Source organism: Electrona antarctica (genome assembly GCF_951216825.1).
Source record: "Electrona antarctica genome assembly, chromosome: 18".
Lineage (NCBI taxonomy): Eukaryota > Metazoa > Chordata > Actinopteri > Myctophiformes > Myctophidae > Electrona > Electrona antarctica.
The window spans coordinates 4,871,869-4,897,962 of record NC_136799.1 but is presented as its reverse complement, the minus strand read 5'-3'; the positions used below and the strand labels follow the sequence as shown (position 1 = coordinate 4,897,962).

At 45.7% G+C, this 26,094-nt stretch overlaps 1 protein-coding gene across 1 annotated transcript in view; it reads right to left on the bottom strand.

The window, feature by feature from the left end:
• The window catches only part of crim1 (cysteine rich transmembrane BMP regulator 1 (chordin-like)), a 327,198-nt gene that overhangs the window by 121,630 nt on the left and 179,474 nt on the right, over positions 1 to 26,094 (bottom strand). Inside the window, exons 3-5 of the mRNA XM_079527939.1 lie at positions 14,524 to 14,766; positions 13,641 to 13,761; positions 4,031 to 4,155 (exon numbers count right to left, since the gene is read on the bottom strand). Of these exons, the coding sequence (XP_079384065.1) occupies positions 4,031 to 4,155; positions 13,641 to 13,761; positions 14,524 to 14,766 (489 nt within the window). The remainder of the gene's footprint in view (positions 1 to 4,030; positions 4,156 to 13,640; positions 13,762 to 14,523; positions 14,767 to 26,094) is intronic.

Below are 26,094 nucleotides of genomic sequence, written 5' to 3'. Positions count from 1 at the left end.
GCTTGAAGATCACCTATTCTCTCCAAGCTGCAGACGCACTGAGAGCTTGAAGATCACCTATTCTCTCCAAGCTGCAGACGCACTGAGAGCTTGTAGATCACCTATTCTCTCCAAACTGCAGACGCACTGAGAGCTTGTAGATCACCAGCTGCAGACGCACTGAGAGCTTGTAGATCACCTATTCTCTCCAAGCTGCAGACGCACTGAGAGCTTGTAGATCACCTATTCTCTCCAAGCTGCAGACGCACTGAGAGCTTGTAGATCACCAGCTGCAGATGCACTGAGAGCTTGTAGATCACCTATTCTCTCCAAGCTGCAGACGCACTGAGAGCTTGTAGATCAACCAGCTGCAGACGCACTGAGAGCTTGTAGATCACCTATTCTCTCCAAGCTGCAGACGCACTGAGAGCTTGAAGATCACCTATTCTCTCCAAGCTGCAGACGCACTGAGAGCTTGTAGATCACCTATTCTCTCCAAGCTGCAGACGCACTGAGAGCTTGTAGATCACCAGCTGCAGACCGCACTGAGAGCTTGTAGATCACCTATTCTCTCCAAGCTGCAGACGCACTGAGAGCTTGAAGATCACCTATTCTCTCCAAGCTGCAGACGCACTGAGAGCTTGTAGATCACCTATTCTCTCCAAGCTGCAGACGCACTGAGAGCTTGTAGATCACCTATTCTCTCCAAGCTGCAGACGCACTGAGAGCTTGTAGATCACCTATTCTCTCCAAGCTGCAGACGCACTGAGAGCTTGTAGATCACCTATTCTCTCCAAGCTGCAGACGCACTGAGAGCTTGTAGATCACCAGCTGCAGACGCACTGAGAGCTTGTAGATCACCTATTCTCTCCAAGCTGCAGACGCACTGAGAGCTTGTAGATCACCAGCTGCAGACGCACTGAGAGCTTGTAGATCACCAGCTGCAGACGCACTGAGAGCTTGTAGATCACCTACAGTATTCTCGGGGCAGACGGTGCATCTCTGTGACGTATCAATGTAAACAGAGGTTTGTTTGTAGACAAACACTGTCTGACATGTTTACTGTCAACATTTACACTGACTCACACCACACTGTGTGGTGTACAGCATGCATGCGGTGGTACACACACGGCAGTGTGGTGTGTACCACAGCATGCATGCGGTGGTACACACACGGCAGTGTGGTGTGTACCACAGCATGCATGCGTGTTTGGTGCGCGCCACACTCCTGTGTTGGAGTTTCTGTTTCTGCAATAAAACTTCCAACCTAACCAATGTTTAAAGCATGAGCAACACAGACAGTGTGTTCATAAGACTCTTGAAATCAAATAAAGAGATCAGCTGATCCACTTTAAGCTTCATGCCTGTAGTTTTACCAGCAGGCCCCGTGCAATGCAAACAGAACTTAGGACTGCTCTGTGACAATAGAGTGCGTGCGTGCGTGCGTGCGTGCGTGCGTGCGTGCGTGCGTGCGTGCGTGCGTGCGTGCGTGCGTGCGTGCGTGCGTGCGTGCGTGCATGCGCGCGTGCGTACGTGCGTGCGTGCGCGCGCGTGCGTGCGTGCGTGCGTGCGTGCGTGCGTGCCATATGGCCACACACAAGTCAAAACACAAATGTAGGCATTTAGCTGACACTCTAACTCCAGGCTGATTTACAGTAAGCAAAGTAAACACAAGGTAAACTTCAAATGCATAGAGACAGTGTAATCTACACTGTAATCTATAGGTATACACCAATTGAACCTAGCATCAGTCGAAACAGTATACTATCAACACATTAAAATGATGTACATTTAACTATAATCATACCCCCCAGCTATGGGACGTTATCAGCCGGGTACAAACATGTTCGTACTCCCCTGTATACTCCATATATAGAGACACACGGGGACTACAAATTCCACGCCCCCAAATGAGACAGCGTCCCCACTTCTGGTCCGTTTCAACTGTGTACTGCAGCTGCCAATGCAATCCCTATGAGAGGCATCATAAAATACCCTTATTTCACTGGTTCATTACTGAGGCTGTAGCGATTTATTTTGTGTTCGAATAATGTGTCCCATATGTTTTATTTGTCCTTTTTAATGTCATATACCTGCCATCTCAATATACAACCCACAATGTACTATAATATACTCCATAAGATTGTAAAGACTGCTAGCATCGGATATATTGAAGTTTCCCTGACGTATGATTTGTACGTCACGCATTAATCCTTATAAATACCGCTAGATGCGGCATTCCCCAGCGACGGATCGAGCGACCACGACGAGCGTGACAGAGTCCAGCGTTGTAAACGGTTAAACGGCCGGCTGCGTTCCTCTTTGTAAAAACAAGAAAGAAAAAAACCCAGACTTGATGTTTCATCAACTTCCAGCTGATCATGAAAAGAGACAGAAATGGCTGCACCCATCCACTAGTAAAAAATATGTGAAACCATCCAGAAGAAGTTTGTGAACTCCACAAGTGGTGGAAATTAAGTATTCAAGTGAAGCTTATGAAGGTATATGTCACAGTGAAAATAGCCTTGAAACTTATGATAGTCAGTCATGACGCAACTTCACCCTGTCTTTAGTGCCTTGCTACATTTACAACGTTTAAGTGTAGGCTACATAAGCGTTCAGATTTCAAATATAAAGTGCTCATCCCCGGAGCTACGGATGTTATACATTTGCACGTTTATTAGCACCCGTGTAGTCCTTATATTGTTCAATAAAAAGCATTTTTATCGCTCAAAACAAGGCAAGTCACGCCACGACGCACGTGAAGGACGAGCGTCATGTGAACCATTAATCTTATCCTACTGAATATGATATAGATTGACAATATCAAGAAGTCAGGCAAAATCATCTGAGGAGCATATGCTGCTATATAGGATTACACAGACTGAAATTGACTGCCTGAAAAGTAATTTATTATATTATTCTTCATGCATGAAGCTCCCAATTCCCGTGAAATTGCAATATATGGGCTATATAAATAAATACCCCATATATTGTAATATGTATTAAAACTGTAATACATAAGATAGATTCTAATTGATATTTTATTATCTATAAACCTGGAGAATCCACTAGATAGTTGACAATGGATATGTCACTCCTGGCCATTTAGTTGGGTCATTTTCCCAACTACTTTTAGGCAAATCATATGGACAAATTGATAATCCAACAAGTTTTATTTTTTCTTTGTATAAAGAATTCATATACGCCTGCATGTTCACACCATGCACCACAAATACGGATAATGTATCTTCAAACTCGGCGGCGCTTGGAACGTCACTTATAAGCGACAGGTAATCAGTCTGTCAACTCAGCTCTGCTCCGTTAACATTATGGGTAACTCATTCAAGTGGTAAATTAAATGTGAAACAAGTCATCTATTGAGAAAACAAAAAAATATGTTGACAAAGACACTTCATACATTTGGAAACATATTTTTATTCAAATCAATATAGTCTTCAGTTCATGTTGTATTATTTTAAAAGTAGGCTAACTACAGTGGAATTTCAATTGACTTCTATGGGCTGGCATGCAGTACACTGGTCTAACGGACCAGAAGTGGGGACGCTGTCTCATTTGGGGGCGTGGAATTTGTAGTCCCCGTGTGTCTCTATGAAGCCCCAGAGCAGCTTTTAACATTGGTCCGGTTGCTATGCAACGCCTCCGTCACCACCAGCTATGGGACGTTACAACTCCTCTCCATTTACCTCGGTTCAAAGCAGGATTTTCAAAGTTCCATAATAACTCGGAATCTACGAGCACTGTCCTTGGTGATCGTCATCCATTATGTGTGTGTGTGTGCGTGTGAGTGTGCGTGTGCGTGTGAGTGTGCGTGTGCGTGTGCGTATGCGTGTGCGTGTGCGTGTGTGTGTGTGTGCACGCGTGCGTGTAGATTAATTAAAAGTACCACCAGAAGGACTTAGGTGTGCTGGCTATTACTTTCTTAGGAAGAAGATAAAAACCCCTATTTACTGTATATGGAGCTGCAATGTCATCATCCATGGACTAAGCACATGTATGTGTGTGCGTGTGTGTGTGTGTGTGTGCATACCGTTAACACACGTGTGCTGGTCACAGCAGGTTCCTGGCGTTCCGCTGCCCTTGGTGACCAGCTGGGGGGAGGAGCCTGTCGGGCAGGACGGCACCACACACTGGCTGGACGGAAGACAATCACATCTACACGCACACGCACACACACACACACACACACACACACACACACACAGTACAAAATACTCGTGAGCACATCAATGTATCACCATGACAATGATTTCATGATATCCATTTCTATTTAAGTTGTAGCTATTTTTGAGGGCCGCTACTATAGCCCCTCAAAAATATTCGTGTTTAGATTTTCTTCTTACACAAACATTCAATTCACTCTGACAACGAAATGAGAATTTGAAGACAATATGAAGTCATGTTTTAGAATCGCGACCTCGGGTCAAAATTTAAGGTGATGAATCATTCATACAGGTTGACGTTCTTATTTGCGGTGAAAAGCCATAGCTTTATTGGCGTGCAACAATTCCCGTTCTGTGTGGATCGATGATGTACTCATGAGAACAAACTGCATTTTTTAAGTTGGTGCAACTCATTCTGGACGGGAACCCCTTTTGGTGTTTAAAGCATTCCGTTACTGCTACTTTAGCTATTGAAAAACAGCAGATCTACAAGCTCGTAGCGCGGCACTCGAGCTTGTAGGTAGGGCTATTTTTTTTAAATCGTGAAAATGTCACCCAAATGTTTGAATATATTCTTTCAGAGTGAATGTTTTTAACTCAAATCTTTGCTTCTGGGGAGGTCCCTGGAACAACATATTTTCAGATGGGGGTCGGTGGCAAATTTCATATATTTTTGGAGGTCCTTCACAAGAAAATGTTTGAGAACCACTGACATAGAAACAGAGGTTTTTCAGAAAACAGGATTTAGAAGATATTAGTAGAACCGTCCTCAGGTCAAAATGGGTTAAGGAGCTTTGTGTGTCCGTGGGTGGGTGGCTGGGTGGCTGGGTGGGTCTGTCCGAGCACGGAAATAGCGTTTGTTTTTCAAGTGTCACTGTTGCGCAGCCTAACACACACACACATTAACTGTATATATGATGATTTCGGGTGCCCCCTGGGCACGTTCCGGGGGGTCCGGATGTTCCGGGGGGTCCGGATGTTCCATGGACCCCCCGGCAACCCCCGGGGACCCCCTACACGGTAACTCTGTCATTTCTCGACCGTTTCGGACACGGGGCGGCTCGTCGGAACCGGGCCGGCATCCTGGGCGTGTTCCTGTGGCTCTGGAAGTTCCCTGGGGACGCCCCCACACGGAGTTGCACCACTTACTTCACACGGGTGTGATTTTAAATAAATGTGAATGAATCGCACAGAATAAATAAAAATCTCCCGCTCTGCATGCAACTTTAATCTGACCATAAAAAAATACTGTTTCTCTCGTGAGGAACGGTGAAGTTGTCCTCACTACGTCGATTTAATTGTTAATTCTTGCAGGGACATCTGGCTCCCGAGTATACGCACGCGCACGCACACACGCACGCGCACGCACACACACACGCACACACGCACGCACGCGCACGCACGCACACGCAACGTGGGCAGTCAGTGAGTGCCAGACTTAATCAACAGAGACAGTAGGAAATGCCATTGATCAGTGGCTCATTACAGTTCATTATGAACTACAAGGTATTGATCATAAATAAATGATCTGGCTCGGTTAGGACGCGACACCCACATCAGTCACACTGTTGACACCGATCATTGGAGGGGGAGGGGTGGGGGAGGGGCGGCGCCATTCCACACAGAAAAGATTATTGTGTCAGATATTCTAAAAATAAATGCTTCTTCAGATCAATGATTTGTGGTTCCTCTTTGCATCTCTCCCTGTCACTCTGTTCCGTTCACGCAAAGATGCAAAGCTACAGGCTACCGTTCATTGTTAATGGAAGACAGCGACATATGAAGATGCAAAGCTACAGGCTACCGTTCATTGTTAATGGAAGACAGCGACATATGAAGATGCAAAGCTACAGGCTACCATTCATTGTCAATGGAAGACAGCGACATATGAAGATGCAAAGCTACAGGCTACCATTCATTGTCAATGGAAGACAGCGACATATGAAGATGCAAAGCTACAGGCTACCATTCATTGTCAATGGAAGACAGCGACATATGAAGATGCAAAGCTACAGGCTACCATTCATTGTCAATGGAAGACAGTGACATGAAGATGCAAAGCTACAGGCTACCATTCATTGTCAATGGAAGACAGCGACATATGAAGATGCAAAGCTACAGGCTACCATTCATTGTCAATGGGAGACAGCGACATATGAAGATGCAAAGCTACAGGCTACCGTTCATTGTCAATGGAAGACAGCGACATATGAAGATGCAAAGCTACAGGCTACCGTTCATTGTCAATGGAAGTCAGTGACATATGAAGATGCAAAACTACAGCCTAACGTTCATTGTTAATGGAAGCCAGTGACATATGAAGATGCAAAGCTACAGGCTACCATTCATTGTCAATGGAAGCCAGTGACATATGAAGGGTGCCATTTCCTCTTTTGGATTGAATGATTTGAGGCATTTTATTCCAAAAATGTTTTTAGCAAAAACCCACCTGTTGGTGGCGCTATAACAGGCCAATGTGAAAAGGGTGGGATATTTTCCACAGCCTAGTAGGAAAGTCTGTGAAAGATTTCATGTCAATTGCACGCTGCGTTCATATTTTGATGCTGTTTGTTCGAAACGGGCCAATCCTGCAAACTTTGAAAGACAATGTTAGCAAATTAGGATGGAATATGAAATATCGGACAGATCCGTCTTGAACACATGACTATAGAGATAGTGTGTAACGATTTGTGGGATTTTTGAAACAGAATCTGGAGGAGTAATATTAAAAAAAAATGTTTTACAAAAGTCGGCCTCCTGGTGGCACTATAACAGGCCGTTCTGGAAATGTGGGGCAGAGGTTCATCGTTGGCATCCAGGGAGTGTGTGTGCAAAATTTGGCACCGACCGGGTTAACGATGCCGGATATTAGCTGGTAACAGACGGACGGACACACTCACACACACACGGACGGACTCACGCACGCACGCACAGACGGCAAAACACACTCTCTCCACATGCCTTCGGCCTGGTGGAGACAATGACGCCAGTTGTGTGGATTAACTTTTTTTTTTTAATGAGGGGCCCGCAGACCCCCACCAAATTACCGGAACTACTTCATATTCGCCAAAACCAGACCAGAACTCCCACCACGGGACTCAGGCAATCAATTAACAATACCTTTTCAACCACAAGTATTTCCTACAGTCCAAAAATCTGAACGAACCCTTTAAGCGGTGATGTAATTTCGGGAACATTTCCGCCTCTGACTGATTGCATGCCCAACCCGCAGGCCCGTCAGGGCTGGAAGGTGATTAATGTAATGTGGAAATGGCATATACACAATATACATGACACACTGTGACCTACAGTACAGCATATCTCACGCTGGCATCGTGGCGGTGGAGAAAAGCCCAATACATATACATTAGAGTGTTATTGGACATGACGTTCAGAGAGAGAGCCAGTACACACTTCCACTTGGCATTTTGTGCCGCTGACATTTTAACAAAACCAGCTCAATATTCTGCAGGCAGCCATCAGCTCCGTCTGTGGTCTGATGAATGGTGGACATACACGCCTGTCTGAAGTTTATCCCATTTAGAACTGAGACCAGATTCTATCACATGTCTTCCAATTCCCCAAGTGGGGTCCGACGGGGACCCCTAGCCCTAGGGGTCCTTGAGAGAGTTCCAGGGGGTCCCCAGCTAAATGATAGTTTGTAACCAAATTGACCTTTCCAACAAACTCCGGGAAAACTCCCGAATTGTACCACCACACCTGTATATTACCGTATATTACTGTATATGCTGCTAAACTTGAGGTTTACGGGCAAAATCTAGTGCCCATAATTGCCCGTAAACTACTCTTTTTTCCCCACTTTTGGACATGAAAAGGTTTGGGAACCACTGAGATAAATCCTAACATGATAAACCTATGTTTCTTATATCAGTCGTTCTCAAACTATTTCATGTCAAGGACCACAAATATTATATGTAATTGGCTGCCGACCCCCATCTGAAGATATGTAGTTCCAGGGACTATCCCCCGAAGCAAATATTGCTTCCGTGAAATAATATATACTGTATATATATTCAAAGATTTGCACACGTTTTCATGATTTTTCAAAAAATAATAGCAGATCTACAAGCTCGTAGCGCGGCACCGAGTGCTGCCACGCTACGAGCTTGTAGATCTGTTATTTTTCAACAGCTAAAGTTTGAAACAACGTGTTAAAGTGGTTAAATTAAAAGCTATATAAACGTGACACATACAGTATGACACATACAGTATGACACATACAGTATGACACATACAGTATGTACAGTATGCGTCCTCAGGTCTAAATGGAATATACAGAGCGTATGGTCTACTGTCTGCAGGATGCTGAGGCTGATATACAGCGTAGACTAGAGTGATGGCTCTGCTGTGGGAACGGATGCTGAGGCTGATATACAGCGTAGGTAGAGTGATGGCTCTGCTGTGGGAACGGATGCTGAGGCTGATATACAGCGTAGACTAGAGTGATGGCTCTGCTGTGGGAACGGATGCTGAGGCTGATATACAGCGTAGACTAGAGTGATGTCTCTGCTGTGGGAACGGATGCTGAGGCTGATATACAGCGTAGACTAGAGTGATGGCTCTGCTGTGGGAACGGATGCTGAGGCTGATATACAGCGTAGGTAGAGTGATGTCTCTGCTGTGGGAACGGATGCTGAGGCTGATATACAGCGTAGACTAGAGTGATGGCTCTGCTGTGGGAACGGATGCTGAGGCTGATATACAGCGTAGACTAGAGTGATGTCTCTGCTGTGGGAACGGATGCTGAGGCTGATATACAGCGTAGACTAGAGAGATGTCTCTGCTGTGGGAACGGATGCTGAGGCTGATATACAGCGTAGACTAGAGTGATGTCTCTGCTGTGGGAACGGATGCTGAGGCTGATATACAGCGTAGACTAGAGTGATGGCTCTGCTGTGGGAACGGATGCTGTGTCTAAATGTATAGAACCCGGGGGTGCGTGGCAACTTTGATGATGGAGAGGGGGCCACTATATATATATATTATTTTTTGTATTATTTTATCCCACGATTTTTGCAACCCATTTTTTCCACCCAGTGTCAATGATCTAATGTAATCCTGGGCGCTACACTTCCTCTGCCAACCTGGGGGGGCAGCGGACTGACCTCATGCTTCCTTCTATGCATGAGGAGTCCAAGCTGCTTCTTTCCCCTCCATCAGGCGCCCCGGCTGGCCAGGGGGAGGTAGTTTTAGAGACCAGGATTACGGCATGTTTTTGTGAGGGTACCTACCCTAGGGGACACGGGGAGAACATGCAAACTCCACACAGAAGGGCCCTTTCGCCAACCCCGCCTTGGCACTGATGAAGCGTAGGAGAGAACACGCCCCCAGCGCCCACAGCGTCCCGAACCCAGGACCTTCTACAGCACTATACCAACTGTGCCACCGTGCCCACACCGGGGCCACTATATTTACACACTCACTCCAGAGTTGACCACCTTTTTCATCAGTGTTGCTTTTGGCAGCAAAATTAGATTTTAGTTTTAAGTCATAGTCTTTTTGAATAGTTTTCATTTAGTTGTAGTCAACTTTTTAGTCACCGCCGGAATGTTTGAGTGTTAGTCTATTTTTAGTCGACTAAATGTCATGAGATACATTTTAGTCGACTAAATCAACCGTAGATTTAGTCGACTAAAATGTATTTTGGCGGGCCTTGATGCCGTCGTAACGACTGTTTATTTTTTCACTTGCTGAAAATAGACGATCTACAAGCTCACAACGCGTCTATTTTCAGCATGCAACTAATTGTAAAATGACTTATACTGGTGAATCTCTTGTCCACTAGTCCCTTCCTAACATTTTAGTCTAGTTTTTATTTGTTGACGAAATTGTCGGTATATTTAGTCTTAGTTTTAGTCATCCTGGTTTAGTTTTCATTTAGTTTCCATTTAGTTTTCGTCAGTGGTAAAAGGTAGTCGACGAACATTTTTTTTGTCTTAGTTTTAGTCGACAAAATCTTTTCATAATACTGTCGGGCAGAAACCTCTTTAACTTTCTTCCGTAAATGTATGCCCGACTTCGACATTCTATGTCACACAAAAATAGCCAATCTACAAAGGTCAAAACGTGTCGCAGTGCGACACGTTTTTTGCTCGTAGGTCTGCTATTCTTTTTTGTGCTATATTTTAATTGGATTCCAACTGATGAACACAAAGCAAAGCTTGACCTTGGTAGCAGACTAAAGGTGCCATTTCTCTTATTAAGCAGTTAGTGTGCAATACTTCATACTTTGATTGGGATTGTTCAGCTTTGGCTGGAGAACAGTACTACAATTTGTCCTCCTTTCTTAGGGTCATTTTGGTCTGGGTTTAAAAAGAAAAGTCAAAGCCAAAACACAATGCCACTCCTGATTATATTAACACCATGGAGGCCCGGGGCGGAGATCTCCGTCAAGTTCAAGGTCATGGCCAAGTGCCCAAGCCGGAGATTGATAAATAGGACGGAGATTAATGATATCAAAACCGATCGCTTCGCTCCACAGCCTAGGAGCGCTTGTTGCCCAATCCGATCACGTGTCAAACAGTGACACGTCATCGAAAATGTTCCCTGCCTGTTTAGCTGACGAAAACGAAAATCTTAAAACGATCATAACTCCCGATCTAAATCATCCCGTCTAATTCTGAAAAAAAGATCCTGTGTTTGACGTCCAGTCGCTAGTCGCGATAGATTTATTATTACCTCCCGTTGTTGTCGATCGACTCTAGAGTGGTGTGGCTATTGTTAGCTGCTACACAGACATTCACACCAACTTCAGGTGCGCCGGTAAAAGTGGTCCGGGCGCTATAAATGATGGGCACATGGATGAAATGGATGAAATAGTTCCGGGCTACTAAGGCGTTAAAGGATTTTTGTAGGGGAACATTTGTCAAAGTGAAAAATGTAATTTTCATACTCCGTCTACTCTGCACCCAGTATTGTTTTTAATTTAAAATTCTTATCCCACGATTTTGCAACCCATTTCTTCTCCACCCAGTGTCAATTATCTAACGTAATCCTGGGCGCTACTCCCCAGTAGTGTTAACCCATTTAGAACTGAGCTCCATTCTACAAAATGTCTTCTAAATGCTGACAGTTTTCTGAAAAACCCCATGTTTCTATGTCGGTGGTGCTCAACCTTTTTCATGTCAATGACCCCAAGAATTATCTGTATTTGGCCGCTGACCCCCATCTTATATGCTGTTCCAGCCAGGGACCCCCCCCCCCCCCCCAGAAAAGCAAAGATATGAGTTAAAAATGTTCGCTCTGAAAGAATATATTCAAAGATTTGCGCCACATTTTCACGATTAAAAAAGAAATAGCAGACCTACAAGCTTGTAGCGCGGCACTCGGTGCCGCGCTACAAGCTTGTAGATCTGCTATTTTTCAATAGCTAAAACATAATACCAAAAGGGGTTCCCGCCCAAAATGGGTTAAAGTTTGGTTGGCCGGGACTCGGGATGGATCAGAGTTGTATAAGCCTCAGTAGTGTTAAGGTTTGGTTGGCCGGGACTCGGGATGGATCAGAGTTGTATAAGCCTCAGTAGTGTTAAGGTTTGGTTGGTCGGGACTCGGGATGGATCAGAGTTGTATAAGCCTCAGTAGTGTTAAGGTTTGGATGGTCGGGACTCGGGATGGATCAGAGTTGTATAAGCCTCAGTAGTGTTAAGGTTTGGTTGGTCGGGACTCGGGATGGATCAGAGTTGTATAAGCCTCAGTAGTGTTATGGTTTGGTTGGTCGGGACTCGGGATGGATCAGAGTTGTATAAGCCTCAGTAGTGTTATGGTTTGGTTGGTCGGGACTCGGGATGGATCAGAGTTGTATAAGCCTCAGTAGTGTTAAGGTTTGGTTGGTCGGGACTCGGGATGGATCAGAGTTGTATAAGCCTCAGTAGTGTTAAGGTTTGGTTGGTCGGGACTCGGGATGGATCAGAGTTGTATAAGCCTCAGTAGTGTTAAGGTTTGGATGGTCGGGACTCGGGATGGATCAGAGTTGTATAAGCCTCAGTAGTGTTAAGGTTTGGATGGTCGGGACTCGGGATGGATCAGAGTTGTATAAGCCTCAGTAGTGTTAAGGTTTGGATGGTCGGGACTCGGGATGGATCAGAGTTGTATAAGCCTCAGTAGTGTTAAGGTTTGGTTGGTCGGGACTCCGGATGGATCAGAGTTGTATAAGCCTCAGTAGTGTTAAGGTTTGGATGGTCGGGACTCGGGATGGATCAGAGTTGTATAAGCCTCAGTAGTGTTAAGGTTTGGTTGGTCGGGACTCGGGATGGATCAGAGTTGTATAAGCCTCAGTAGTGTTAAGGTTTGGTTGGTCGGGACTCGGGATGGATCAGAGTTGTATAAGCCTCAGTAGTGTTAAGGTTTGGTTGGTCGGGACTCGGGATGGATCAGAGTTGTATAAGCCTGGCTTCAATTGACCGACTTTAATAAAACAGCCTTTTGTCTTATTAAAAAAAAAATGATTTGTGGACCTTCAATATTTGAGTACCTGGTATAGACTGTACGTCTTCACTGTGCAGTGTCTGATATATAGTTGATGTTTAGATGTTTCATTAACACAATCAGTGCCAGAAGTCCTTCAAAATAGGAGCTCTGGGGTGCCGGAAAGACATGGCCGCCTTTACTCGGAAACCCACGACCCGGAAACAATCCACTAAAAAAATAGACTGATCAGCTGTGGTCTGACGTAATGTCTGACGTAATGAAATCACACCCGTGTGAACTGGGTGACCATAGCAACCATGCTCATTTTTGAGTGGTGTAAACGACTCCTACAACTGGCTTTTTTGTGCAGAAAAAATGAGCATGGTTGCTATGTTCACCCTGTTGTAATGACGTAATGAAATCACACCCGGGTGAACAGGGTGAACATAGCAACCATGCTCATTTTCTCTGCACAAACAAAGCCAGGTAATGAAATCACACCCGGGTGTGATTTCATTACGTCAGACATGATTTCATTACGTCAGACAGACCTTACACCACTCAGTTCACACGGGTGTGATTTTTTTTTTGGTACGAACAGACACGGGTACATTTTGTTTGGTACGAACAGACACGGGTACATTTTTTTTGGTACGAACAGACACGGGTACATTTTTTTTGGTACGAACAGACACAGGTACAAAGCCAGTTGTTGGAGTGGTTTACACCACTCAAAAAACAGATGCCTCATTGGCTGCTGCAGTTCGTTGGAGTGATGTGTGTTGACGGGAGGGTGGAAGAATTTACACTGGTACGCCGGAAGAGTGGACGGCACGTCACGCTGCCACTCAAGTGACTACTGGCCAATCACAGCGCATCTTTTCCGGGACTTATCAGACCCGAACATGCGTTCTGTGACGCACACTCATGCTAGCTTCGCAAGGAATCTTGGGAATTTCTTGCCCTCCCTTGAGCACACACGCTCCAGAGCCGAAAGGGGTGTCTACCTTTATATGTCTATGAGTGCACAGGAAGCGTGGCGGTTCTCACCTGGTAGGCAGCGTGCAGCATCCGTCCGCCGTCAGTCTGACCTGAGTCTCGTAGCTGTCGGCGGGACAGCTCCCCTGGTGGACCGGAGGACACTCCACAGCACTGCAGTCCACGCTGTAGACTGGAGGTGAGACAACGAGAGGGCATGATTAGGATGACCTCACAGCCCAGAGGGGGGAGAGAGACTCTGAGAGGAACCAAATGGGTCTGTAACTTGTAACTCTCTCAGAGTTACATACCCATTTGGTTCCATTTGGTTCCTAACTATCAGTTAGCTGGGGACCCCCTGGAACTTCCTCAAGGACCCCACCTTGGGAACCACTGGTCTGGCTATATAATGACTTGGCCCCTAAAACAGGGAGGACGTAATACTCATCTTCACAGGTCTGTTCAACACCAACAACAAAAACAACACATAGTACAGAAAACATAACACCAAGACAATACAACAACATGAGGTCCTCATTGTGTACAGAACCATCCTATCATACTGTACACTTTGTACAGAACCATCCTATCATACTGTACACTGTGTACAGAACCATCCTATCATACTGTACACTGTGTACAGAACCATCCCATCATACTGTACAATGTGTACAGAACCATCCTATCATACTGTACACTGTGTACAGAACCATCCTATCATACTGTACACTGTGTACAGAACCATCCTATCATACTGTACACTGTATACAGAACCATCCTATCATACTGTACAATGTGTACAGAACCATCCTATCATACTGTACACTGTGTACAGAACCATCCTATCATACTGTACACTGTGTACAGAACCATGGTGATATGGTGAGGTTCTGTATATTTTGTCCTGATGGCATGAGGCGTTTGATAAGTGTGAGGCCGCTGAACCTGAACGTACCGGGTTTACACTCGTAGAGGTCGCAGCACTCGCCGGGCCTCCCGGTGGCCTTGGTGACCAGGATGGTGAGGTGTCCGGGCTGGCACAGCTTGCGGAGGCACCCGGACGGGCGGCACACGCAGCGCGACGGCAGCGGGCAGCACAGACCCGCCGGGGCGTAGCCCTCGATCAGCACGCTGTCCTCTGGACACAGCGGGGAGAACTGGACCTCGCAGCGGGCCTTGGAGCAGTCTGGACGCGAGTCTGAATGCACACACACACACACACACACACACACACACACACACACACACACACACACACACACACACACACACACACACACACACACACACACACACACACACACACACACACACACACACACACACACACACACACACACACACACACACACACACACACACACACACACACACACACACACAAAAACACACACGACTGTTAACCGACAACAATCCATCCACAGTCACGTACAGAATGCAGAACGTACAGCAGGCTGCAAGCAGAATACTTACGGAAGCACATTTTGTGTCCATTTCTCATACAGACTTACAGAGCATGACAAGACTGTGTGTGTGCGTGTGTGTGTGTGCGTGTGTGTGTGTGTGTGACACTGCGTGTGACACTGTGTGTGTGTGTGCCGTGCGTGCGTGCGTGCGTGCGTGATGTATTCCCATGATTTTTTGTTCTTTCCTAATGTAAATCGCTCTGGATTAAGAGCGTCTGCTAAATGCCTAAATTGTAATTGTATTGTAAATTGTGCGTGCGAGCAGTGTGCGTGCCCATGTGACATATGGGATTCAATTATAGAATTAAAGTGACATTATATAAAATAACTATACATGTATTGAAACCATACAGATGCTCCTTCAACATAAACAGTTGTGAATTGTCAAGTATTCTAGCATCAACAGTATGACTATATTTATCATGGTAGCAGTAGAGCTGCTGATAGACTCATTAACACTGTTAATTACAGTAAGTGTTGTCAAGACATGTATGGGTCGGACGGCAATATACTGCACGCACGCACGCACGGCGCGCGCGTGCACGCACACACACACACACACACACACACACACACACACACACACACACACACACACACACACACACACACACACACACACACACACACACACACACACACACACACACACACACACACACACACACACACACACACACACACACACAATTACTTTGTCAGTTCGGATGAGATGAGCTCAGAATGATTGACAGGCCATAATGTTGTGTGTGTGTGTGTGTGTGTGTGTGTGTGTGTGCGCAGCGTGTGTGCGCGGGTAATTGCATGAGTGTGTGCATTCGGCATTCGCTCTTATGTTTGATAGCCTACAGTATGTGTGTGTACATGCGTGTGCATTTGACAGTCTGTGTGCGCAATGCGCATGCATGCGCTCATGTGTGTGCGTACACATGCGCGTGCGCGTGTGTGTGCGTACACATGCGTGTGCGTGTGCACATAGCCTGAGGGTGATAACTATGAACTGTCAGGATGATGAGAGATTGTCAAGAGCCGGAGAGTGCATGACGCGCGCGCGCGCACGCACGCGCGCGCGCGCGCACGCACGCACGCACGCACGCACGCACGCACGCACGCACGCACGCACGCACGCACGCACGCACGCACGCACGCACGCACGCACGCACACACGCACACACGCACACACGCACACACGCACACACACACACACACACACACACACACACACACACACACACACACACACACACACACACACACACACACACACACACACACACACACACAGAGAGAGAGAGAGACAGATAGTGTGTATCTCACACATACAGTCACAGTCTATCACAGCCTAGCAGGGGGGAACAAAGTGCAGCCCAGGGACACATAAAGAGTATGGTTGGCTGCAGAAATCCATAGTGGTATTGTTGACTTGTTTTCTGGGCTCTATAAAACCCATAGCAGGGATGGTCAAGCCGCTTAACCCATTTGGACCTGAGGACGATTCTACAAAATAATGTCTTCTAAATCCTGACAGTTTTCTTGAAAAACCGTTTCTGTGTCAGTCGTTCTCAAACATTTTCATAAGAATTATCTGTATTTGGCCGCGGATCCCCATCTTAAAATATGTTTTTCCAGGGACCGAGTGCGCGGCACCGAGTGCAGCGCTATGAGCTTGCAGATCTGCTAAAGTATAACGTAATGCTTAAATCACCAAAAGGGGGTTCCCGCCCAGAATGGGTTAAAGACCCACTCAATCATGTTTTTCTTTTTTTATGTGGTTTTAAAGCTCCCCCCCCGTGAAGATCATGGCAGATTCACACGCTGGCCATAACTCATAGAAACATGAACCCTATGATGGTATTCCTACTCCATCCCTGTTTTGAAAGAGAAAAACGCACTCTATACGAAAGCAAAGCCCCAAAAGAAGTGACTAGGCCTCGTGCACACGCACGCACGCACGCGCACGCACGCACGCACGCACGCACGCACGCACGCACGCACGCACGCACGCACGCACGCACGCACGCACGCACGCACGCACGCACGCACGCACGCGTTCCCCGCCCAGATAAATGACTTAGTGTATACTATACACTAAGTAATAGCCCCTGATTTTGATGCTATACGCTGTATAGCATCAAAATCAGGGGCTATTTGAAAATAGCCAATAGCAGCTCACGCGCCGCATTGCATCGTTACTTTGGAGGAACGTGCAGCGATGGGAATCAAACAGGTGGATGAAATCAAGAGTGTTACAGTAAGTACAGTAAGTCATCAGGCAGAGCGTTACAGTAAGTACAGTAAGTCATCAGGCAGCACGTTACAGTAAGTACAGTAAGTCATCAGGCAGCGCGTTACAGTAAGTACAGTAAGTCATCAGGCAGAGCGTTACAGTAAGTACAGTAAGTCATCAGGCAGCACGTTACAGTAAGTACAGTAAGTCATCAGGCAGAGCGTTACAGTAAGTACAGTAAGTCATCAGGCAGCACGTTACAGTAAGTACAGTAAGTCATCAGGCAGAGCGTTACAGTAAGTACAGTAAGTCATCAGGCAGCACGTTACAGTAAGTACAGTAAGTCATCAGGCAGAGCGTTACAGTAAGTACAGTAAGTCATCAGGCAGAGCGTTACAGTAAGTACAGTAAGTCATCAGACAGCACGTTACAGTAAGTACAGTAAGTCATCAGGCAGAGCGTTACAGTAAGTACAGTAAGTCATCAGGCAGAGCGTTACAGTAAGTACAGTAAGTCATCAGACAGAGCGTTACAGTAAGTACAGTAAGTCATCAGGCAGCACGTTACAGTAAGTACAGTAAGTCATCAGGCAGCACGTTACAGTAAGTACAGTAAGTCATCAGGCAGAGCGTTACAGTAAGTACAGTAAGTCATCAGGCAGAGCGTTACAGTAAGTACAGTAAGTCATCAGGCAGCACGTTACAGTAAGTACAGTAAGTCATCAGGCAGCACGTTACAGTAAGTCATCAGGCAGAGCGTTACAGTAAGTACAGTAAGTCATCAGGCAGCACGTTACAGTAAGTACAGTAAGTCATCAGGCAGCACGTTACAGTAAGTACAGTAAGTCATCAGGCAGAGCGTTACAGTAAGTACAGTAAGTCATCAGGCAGCACGTTTTGGTTCAAATACAGTCATTGAAATTGGCTTTTTATGGACTTTTGATGGTGTGTTCTAATTCCCAACAGGGACACATTATTATTACTGTGACTTCTCTCCAGCCTGGGAGAGAGACACTGACTCTCTGCTCTCTCTCTCTCTCTCTCTCTCTCTCTCTATCTGTCTCTACCTGCTGTTGCCATGGTGATGATAGCATCCCGTCACGCAACACGTTGACGTTGGGTGAATCCAATCTGGCTCATTATCCCATGGCCCAGAGACAATTAACCCATTCTGGGCGGGAACCCCTTTTGGTGTTTCTAGCGTTACGTTATACTTTAGCCATTGAAAAATAGCAGACCTACAAGCTTGTAGCGCGGCACCGAGTGGCGCGCTACGAGCTTGTAGGTCTGCTATTTTTGAAAAAAAAATCGTGAAAATGTGGTGCGGATGTTTTTAACTTAAATCTTTGATTCTGGGAGGTCACTGGAACAACATATTTTCAGATGGGGGTCGGCGGCCAAATACATATATTTTTGGGGGTCCTTAACATGTAAATGTTTGAGAACGACAGGATTTAGAAGACATTTATAGAATCGACCTCAGGTCTAAATGGGTTAAGCTCACGTGCACACACGCACAGTCGCACACACGCACGCACAGTCGCACACACGCACGCACAGTCGCACACACGCACAGTCGCACACACGCACATACACACACACACGCACATTTGTTGTGACCGTAGGTCACATTTACTATGAATCTCCTGCATCTCCCGTCAGTCTGGCATCCGTTAGTTAGTCACACCCTGGTCTGGCCCACGCCTCCATATATGGCCACGCCTCGTGACATCACACCTCCATATATGGTCACGCCTCGTGACATCACGCCTCCATATATGGCCACGCCTCGTGACATCACGCCTCCATATATGGCCACGCCTCGTGACATCACTCCTCCATATATGGCCACGCCTCGTGACATCACGCCTCCATATATGGTCACGCCTCGTGACATCACGCCTCCATATATGGTCACGCCTCGTGACATCACTCCTCCATATATGGCCACGCCTCGTGACATCACGCCTCCATATATGGTCACGCCTCGTGACATCACTCCTCCATATATGGTCACGCCTCGTGACATCACGCCTCCATATATGGTCACGCCTCGTGACATCACTCCTCCATATATGGTCACGCCTCGTGACATCACTCCTCCATATATGGCCACGCCTCGTGACACCACACCTCCATATATGGCCACGCCTCGTGACACCACACCTCCATATATGGTCACTCCTCGTGACATCACTCCTCCATATATGGCCACGCCTCGTGACATCACGCCTCCATATATGGTCACGCCTCGTGACACCACACCTCCATATATGGTCACTCCTCGTGACATCACGCCTCCATATATGGTCACTCCTCGTGACACCACACCTCCATATATGGTCACTCCTCGTGACATCACACCTCCATATATGGCCACGCCTCGTGACACCACACCTCCATATATGGCCACGCCTCGTGACACCACACCTCCATATATGGTCACTCCTCGTGACATCACGCCTCCATATATGGTCACCAGTGACGGATCAACCCCTCTCAAGGCCCTGGCGCTTCACAAAATCAAAAGGCCCTACAGATTCAGCCAATTAATTAATGTATTAATTAACATGCATTGTTAATTAATACAGCATGCCGTTTAGCGCATATCCACTACTGCCTGCGCTGCCCGCTGACAGCCTGCCACAAGACACAGCCGCACTGGGCACAGCCTTTCCAACTTCAGTCTCTATTATGTAAGGACTAGGAGATTACTTTATGGTTATTAATACATGCAGCAGCATGTTTTGTCTAAATTGTTTTTGTGGCCAACAAATGTAGCTACATTTGCAAACAGTGCTGTTGACCATGTTGTTACATGGTCCATATAACGTGTGTACCAACAGACAATGCCAATATGCTATATTACTATTAGAACGTTTTAAAGACAGATTAATTATTGACGACAATGCAACCAAGTTGTGGTGGGTGCAACGTCACTGAAAACTTTCATAATAGCAAATTAGCAAATACATTAATTTACTCACGAGTGCTGAAATCGTGAAATGGAGGATGTAAGAACACACTTTTGTTGCATTAGAGCAGGGTAAATATGAAGTTTTGCGCCAAGGTCTTGTGTTTATATTCCTCTTACATAGGCTGTAGGCTATGTTATTGTAGCAACAACAACACACGTTGGTCGGTCTGAGAGAGGGGGCCTTCCTGAGAGGGGGCTTCTGACGGCGTCGCTTACTCGCTTCCCCTCTGTCGGAGGAGGAAGCGACGCGCAGCCGTCGGGAACCCCCCCAGGCCCCCCTTGCTGCTAGTATCACGCTGCTACAGAAACTGTCAGACGAGAAGACCAAAAACACTAGCGGGGGTTCCTGTGTTGCGTTATATTTTTTGACAGAAGCAACAGTTGTACCTATAGTCTCGTACCGGGCCCTGCAAGCTTCGGGCCCTGGCGCTTAAGCTCCACCTAGTTCCATTGTTAGTCCGGCTCTGATGGTCACGCCTCGTGACATCACGCCTCCATATACGGTCACGCCTCGTGACATCACGCCTCCATATACGGTCACGCCTCGTGACATCACGCCTCCATATATGGTCACAACTCGTGACATCATGCCTCCATATATGGTCACGCCTCGTGACATCATTTATGCATGCGTGTACCCTCTATACTCAGTCCTAACATGGACATGTTAGGACTGCAGAGGTATTGTAGGGGAAAGCTTTCGCAGGACAACAGCAGGTCGACTATCGACTATTTTCAGCCAAATCCATCCCTAATACCCTATACAGTAAAAAACAGAGAAGTTACAAGTACAGAGCCCTGAGGGACTCCGGTCAAGCATATTGGGTTTAACCCATTTAGGCCTGACGTCGAAATATAAAAAAAACCTTCGCTCTGAAAGAATATATATTCAAAGATTTGTGCCGCATTTTTACGATTTTTTCACTCGGTGGCGCGCTATGAGCTTGTAGATCTGCTATTTTTCAATAGCTAAAGTACAACATAATGCTTAGTTAAAACACCAAAAGGGGTTCCCGTCCAGAATGGGTTAAAGTGGTTAACAATTAATCTACCAGATAATTAGTTTTGTGTTCATTTAAATTCTAATTATCTTTATTCTCATGAAAAGTGATTTAATTCACTCCTACGTCTTTCTATTTCTTGCTCCAGTGGGTTGTTGTTTATTATCTTTCTCTTCTTATACAGTTTGTGTTCTGAAGGTTAAGCATTAACACAATCAGCACCGGGATATTTGCATATAAATACCCCCCACAGAGGCTGAAATTAACACAAATTAAAAATCTCTGGAATTTTGAACAATTTTAACCTATGACCTTTAACCCTGATAAAAGTAAGTAAAACTAGAACTACTTGCTTGTTGCACACAAGTAGGCCATAAATGGCCTACTAGTGCGCAAGCAGAGCGCGCAAGTACTGTCGACCGCTACAAACTGTCAAATCTCAGCTTCTCTTTGAAAGAACGATTGAAATATTGAATTATTAGGTTTAGCTATTTGCTACGTACCTACTTTTTGCACGTAAAAAAGTATTATGAAGTATATCGTAATAAAGACGTGGATTAAAGGACCCAATGCCTTCGATGGTGACGTATATCTCGATCAGTGTCGGGTGGATTAAAGGAAATGCCTCTATGTATATGTATATGTAATTTGTAAGTTGATTAGCGGTAATACTGTGGTTACTTTTGATGCGTATGCACCGTCCCAGCATATGGCGTCAGGGTATAACTGGCGTCATATGCTAGCTCTCAATGATGACTAGCTCTCAATGATGACGTAATAAAGATGTGGATTAAAGGTCCCAATGCCAGAGTGTAATTGGTTTTCGATGGTGACGTAATGACGATATGTTTTAGTGTCGGGAGGATTAGAGGTAATGCTCCTATGTATACATGTATGTAGTCTGGTACGTATCAGGCACAAGTAGTCATTACGTCATTTGCTGGGATGGTGCATACGCATCGTCCTGGGCGAAACTAGTACTTGCGCGCTCTGCTTGCGCAAGTAATAACTGTAATATATGGTTTTTTGTGATCATTAGAATGTCTAGAACATGTTTTATTCATTATTGTGAAAGATATCCCCCAAATGTAAATTATTAATATATTATTATTATTTTAATAATTATTATAAATGTGCATAAAATTTGCAAAAAATAATAATAATAGTTTCATTACCATTTCCTCTGATAAGTCCTAGTAGTAAAAAAGTAGTAGTAAGGTTGAAATCTGTTTTTTTCAAGTAGAAATTAATCCGGGTTTTACAGGGTTAAAAATGTTCGCTCTGAAAGAATATTAGTGTGTCTCTAGCACCCCTAGTGTCTGTCTGTGTCATTGTGTGTCTCTAGCACCCCTAGTGTCTGTCTGTGTCATTGTGTGTCTCTAGCACCCCTAGTGTCTGTCTGTGTCATTGTGTGTCTCTAGCACCTCTAGTGTCTGTCTGTGTCATTGTGTGTCTCTAGCACCCCTAGTGTCTATCTGTGTCATTGTGTGTCTCTAGCACCTCTAGTGTCTGTCTGTGTCATTGTGTGTCTCTAGCACCCCTAGTGTCTGTCTGTGTCATTGTGTGTCTCTAGCACCTCTAGTGTCTGTCTGTGTCATTGTGTGTCTCTAGCACCCCTAGTGTCTGTCTGTGTCATTGTGTGTCTCTAGCACCCCTAGTGTCTATCTGTGTCATTGTGTGTCTCTAGCACCCCTAGTGTCTGTCTGTGTCATTGTGTGACTCTAGCACCCCTAGTGTCTATCTGTGTCATTGTGTGTCTCTAGCACCCCTAGTGTCTATCTGTGTCATTGTGTGTCTCTAGCACCCCTAGTGTCTATCTGTGTCATTGTGTGTCTCTAGCACCCCTAGTGTCTATCTGTGTCATTGTGTGTCTCTAGCACCCCTAGTGTCTGTCTGTGTCATTGTGTGTCTCTAGCACCCCTAGTGTCTGTCTGTGTCATTGTGTCTCTAGCACCCCTAGTGTCTATCTGTGTCATTGTGTGTCTCTAGCACCCCTAGTGTCTATCTGTGTCATTGTGTGTCTCTAGCACCCCTAGTGTCTATCTGTGTCATTGTGTCTCTAGCACCCCTAGTGTCTATCTGTGTCATTGTGTGTCTCTAGCACCCCTAGTGTCTATCTGTGTCATTGTGTGTCTCTAGCACCCCCTAGTGTCTATCTGTGTCATTGTGTGTCTCTAGCACCCCTAGTGTCTATCTGTGTCATTGTGTGTCTCTAGCACCCCTAGTGTCTATCTGTGTCATTGTGTCTCTAGCACCCCTAGTGTCTATCTGTGTCATTGTGTGTCTAGCACCCCTAGTGTCTATCTGTGTCATTGTGTGTCTAGCACCCCTAGTGTCTATCTGTGTCATTGTGTGTCTCTAGCACCCCTAGTGTCTATCTGTGTCATTGTGTGTCTCTAGCACCCCTAGTGTCTATCTGTGTCATTGTGTGTCTAGCACCCCTAGTGTCTATCTGTGTCATTGTGTGTCTAGCACCCCTAGTGTCTATCTGTGTCATTGTGTGTCTCTAGCACCCCTAGTGTCTATCTGTGTCATTGTGTCTCTAGCACCCCTAGTGTCTATCTGTGTCATTGTGTGTCTCTAGCACCCCTAGTGTCTATCTGTGTCATTGTGTGTCTCTAGCACAAGCAGTTGAGACTAGAGATTCTGAAGTACTGAATATTTGAAATGTGTGACAACACGGCCATGTCTAGAAGTGATGTAACAACTACTGTATATTGTAAAATAAAAATATGACCCTCTTATCCGTTCTCCCCAACCGATCTACAAGCTCACAACGTTCTCCCCACCCGATCTACAAGCTCACAACGTTCTCCCCACCCGATCTACAAGCTCACAACGTTCTCCCCACCCGATCTACAAGCTCACAACGTTCTCCCCACCCGATCTACAAGCTCAAAGCGTTCTCCCCACCCGATCTACAAGCGCGCCAAGCTATTTTTCAATAGCTAAAGCATAACATAATGCTAACACCAAAAGGGGTTCCCGCCCAAAATGGGTTAAACAGAAAATCGCTGTCACAAAACATTTCCAGACGTGTGTCCGTACTCCGTAGCCATATGTATTCAAGTACATATTCATTTAATTTGGGGTGTCCTTAACATGATGATATCCTGGGTCTCTCGTCCCCCCTCTCTCACTATCTTTTTGCCACTTTTCTCCACCGCACGCACGTACGCACGCACGCACGTACGCACGCACGCACGCACGCACGCACGCACGCACGCACGCACACACACACACACACACCCTCAAGGTTTGTTGCCTTGATGAAAAATGGTTGAATTTTCAAAGCGGGGGATTTTCAAGGTTTGGGCAGCCCTAGAATTATTGGATTAAGTGCTTGGATGTGTTTGTGAATATATGTATATATATTTTGAAAGCATAAGCAGCGCTATTTAGATATGGGCTATATTTCAAAAAACATTTTGCTCTCTCAGAACTTTGCCATTAAGTGTCTTATGTGTGTGTGTGTGACGTGTGTGTGCACGCACGTGTGTGTGAGACGTGTGTGTACATTCAGCTACTTTCAGTTCTTTTGGATGCTGTCCTAAGAAGTCCTCACGAGCATACAGTAGTAATACAAGTAAGATGTGCGAACGCGGGAAGCGAACGCAGCTCGTAAATGGCAATAACAACAAATTACGTACTTTAAGGTTTTTTTTAAGTTATTATTTTTTTTGTTTTGAAGATTTTTTAAGATTTTTTTTAAGTTAAGTTTTTAAGTTTTTTTAGGTTATTTATTTTATTTTTGATTTTATTTTTAAGTTGAGTTTTTTTTAAGTTAAGTTTTTTTTTAAGTTAAGTTGTGTGTGTGTGTTTGCATGTGTGTGGGTCTGCTGGGTCTCAGTAAATGTTCACTGCGTTCGCAACAAAGGTGCGTGCATGAGCTAATTTCGCACATCTTAGATAATGAGACGCACGCGCACACCACACCACACCACACACACACACACACACACACACACACACACACACACACACACACACACACACACACACACACACACACACACACACACACACACACACACACACACACACACACACACACACACACACACACACACACACACACACACACACACACACACACACACACACACACACACACACACACACACACACACACACACCACCTTGGCCTCAGTTGGTTTTCCCTGGTTAAATAACAGGTTATAGAGTTAAATCAGATGGCGGTGCTCACAGCACTGTAGAAGACGCTACACTGGAGACTTGAACTTCAATCCCAACAACACTCACATCTCCTCCTCCTCCTTCCCCTCCTCCTTCCCCTCCTCCTCCCCCTCCTCCTCCTCCTCCTCCTCCTCCTCCTCCTCCTCCTTCCCCTCCAGCACGGCCCCAGAATCAGTTCCCCTCCCCCAAACGTGATGTGCTTTTCAGGTAACGATTCAACTCAACTCACGATACCATTCAAAACACGACACTACGCATAGATTCACCGCACAACGTTTCATGATCTCGTTAACCCATTTTGGGCGGAAACCCCTTTTGGTGTTTAAGCATTATGTTATACTTTAGCTATTGAAAAATAGCAGATCTACAAGCTCGTAGCGCGGCACCGAGTGGCGCGCTACGAGCTTGTAGATCTGCTATTTTAACTCAAATCTTTGCTTCTGGGGGGGTTCCCTGGAACAACATATTTTCAGATGGGGGTCGGCGGCCAATTACATATAATCTTGGGGGTCCTTGACATGAAAATGTTTGAGAACCACTGACATAGAAACATAGGGTTTTTCAGAAAACTGTCAGGACGTAGAAGACATTTTTAGGATCTGATCTCAGGTCAAAATGGGTTTTAAACCAGACAAATACAAACCCCGTATTTTCTTGTC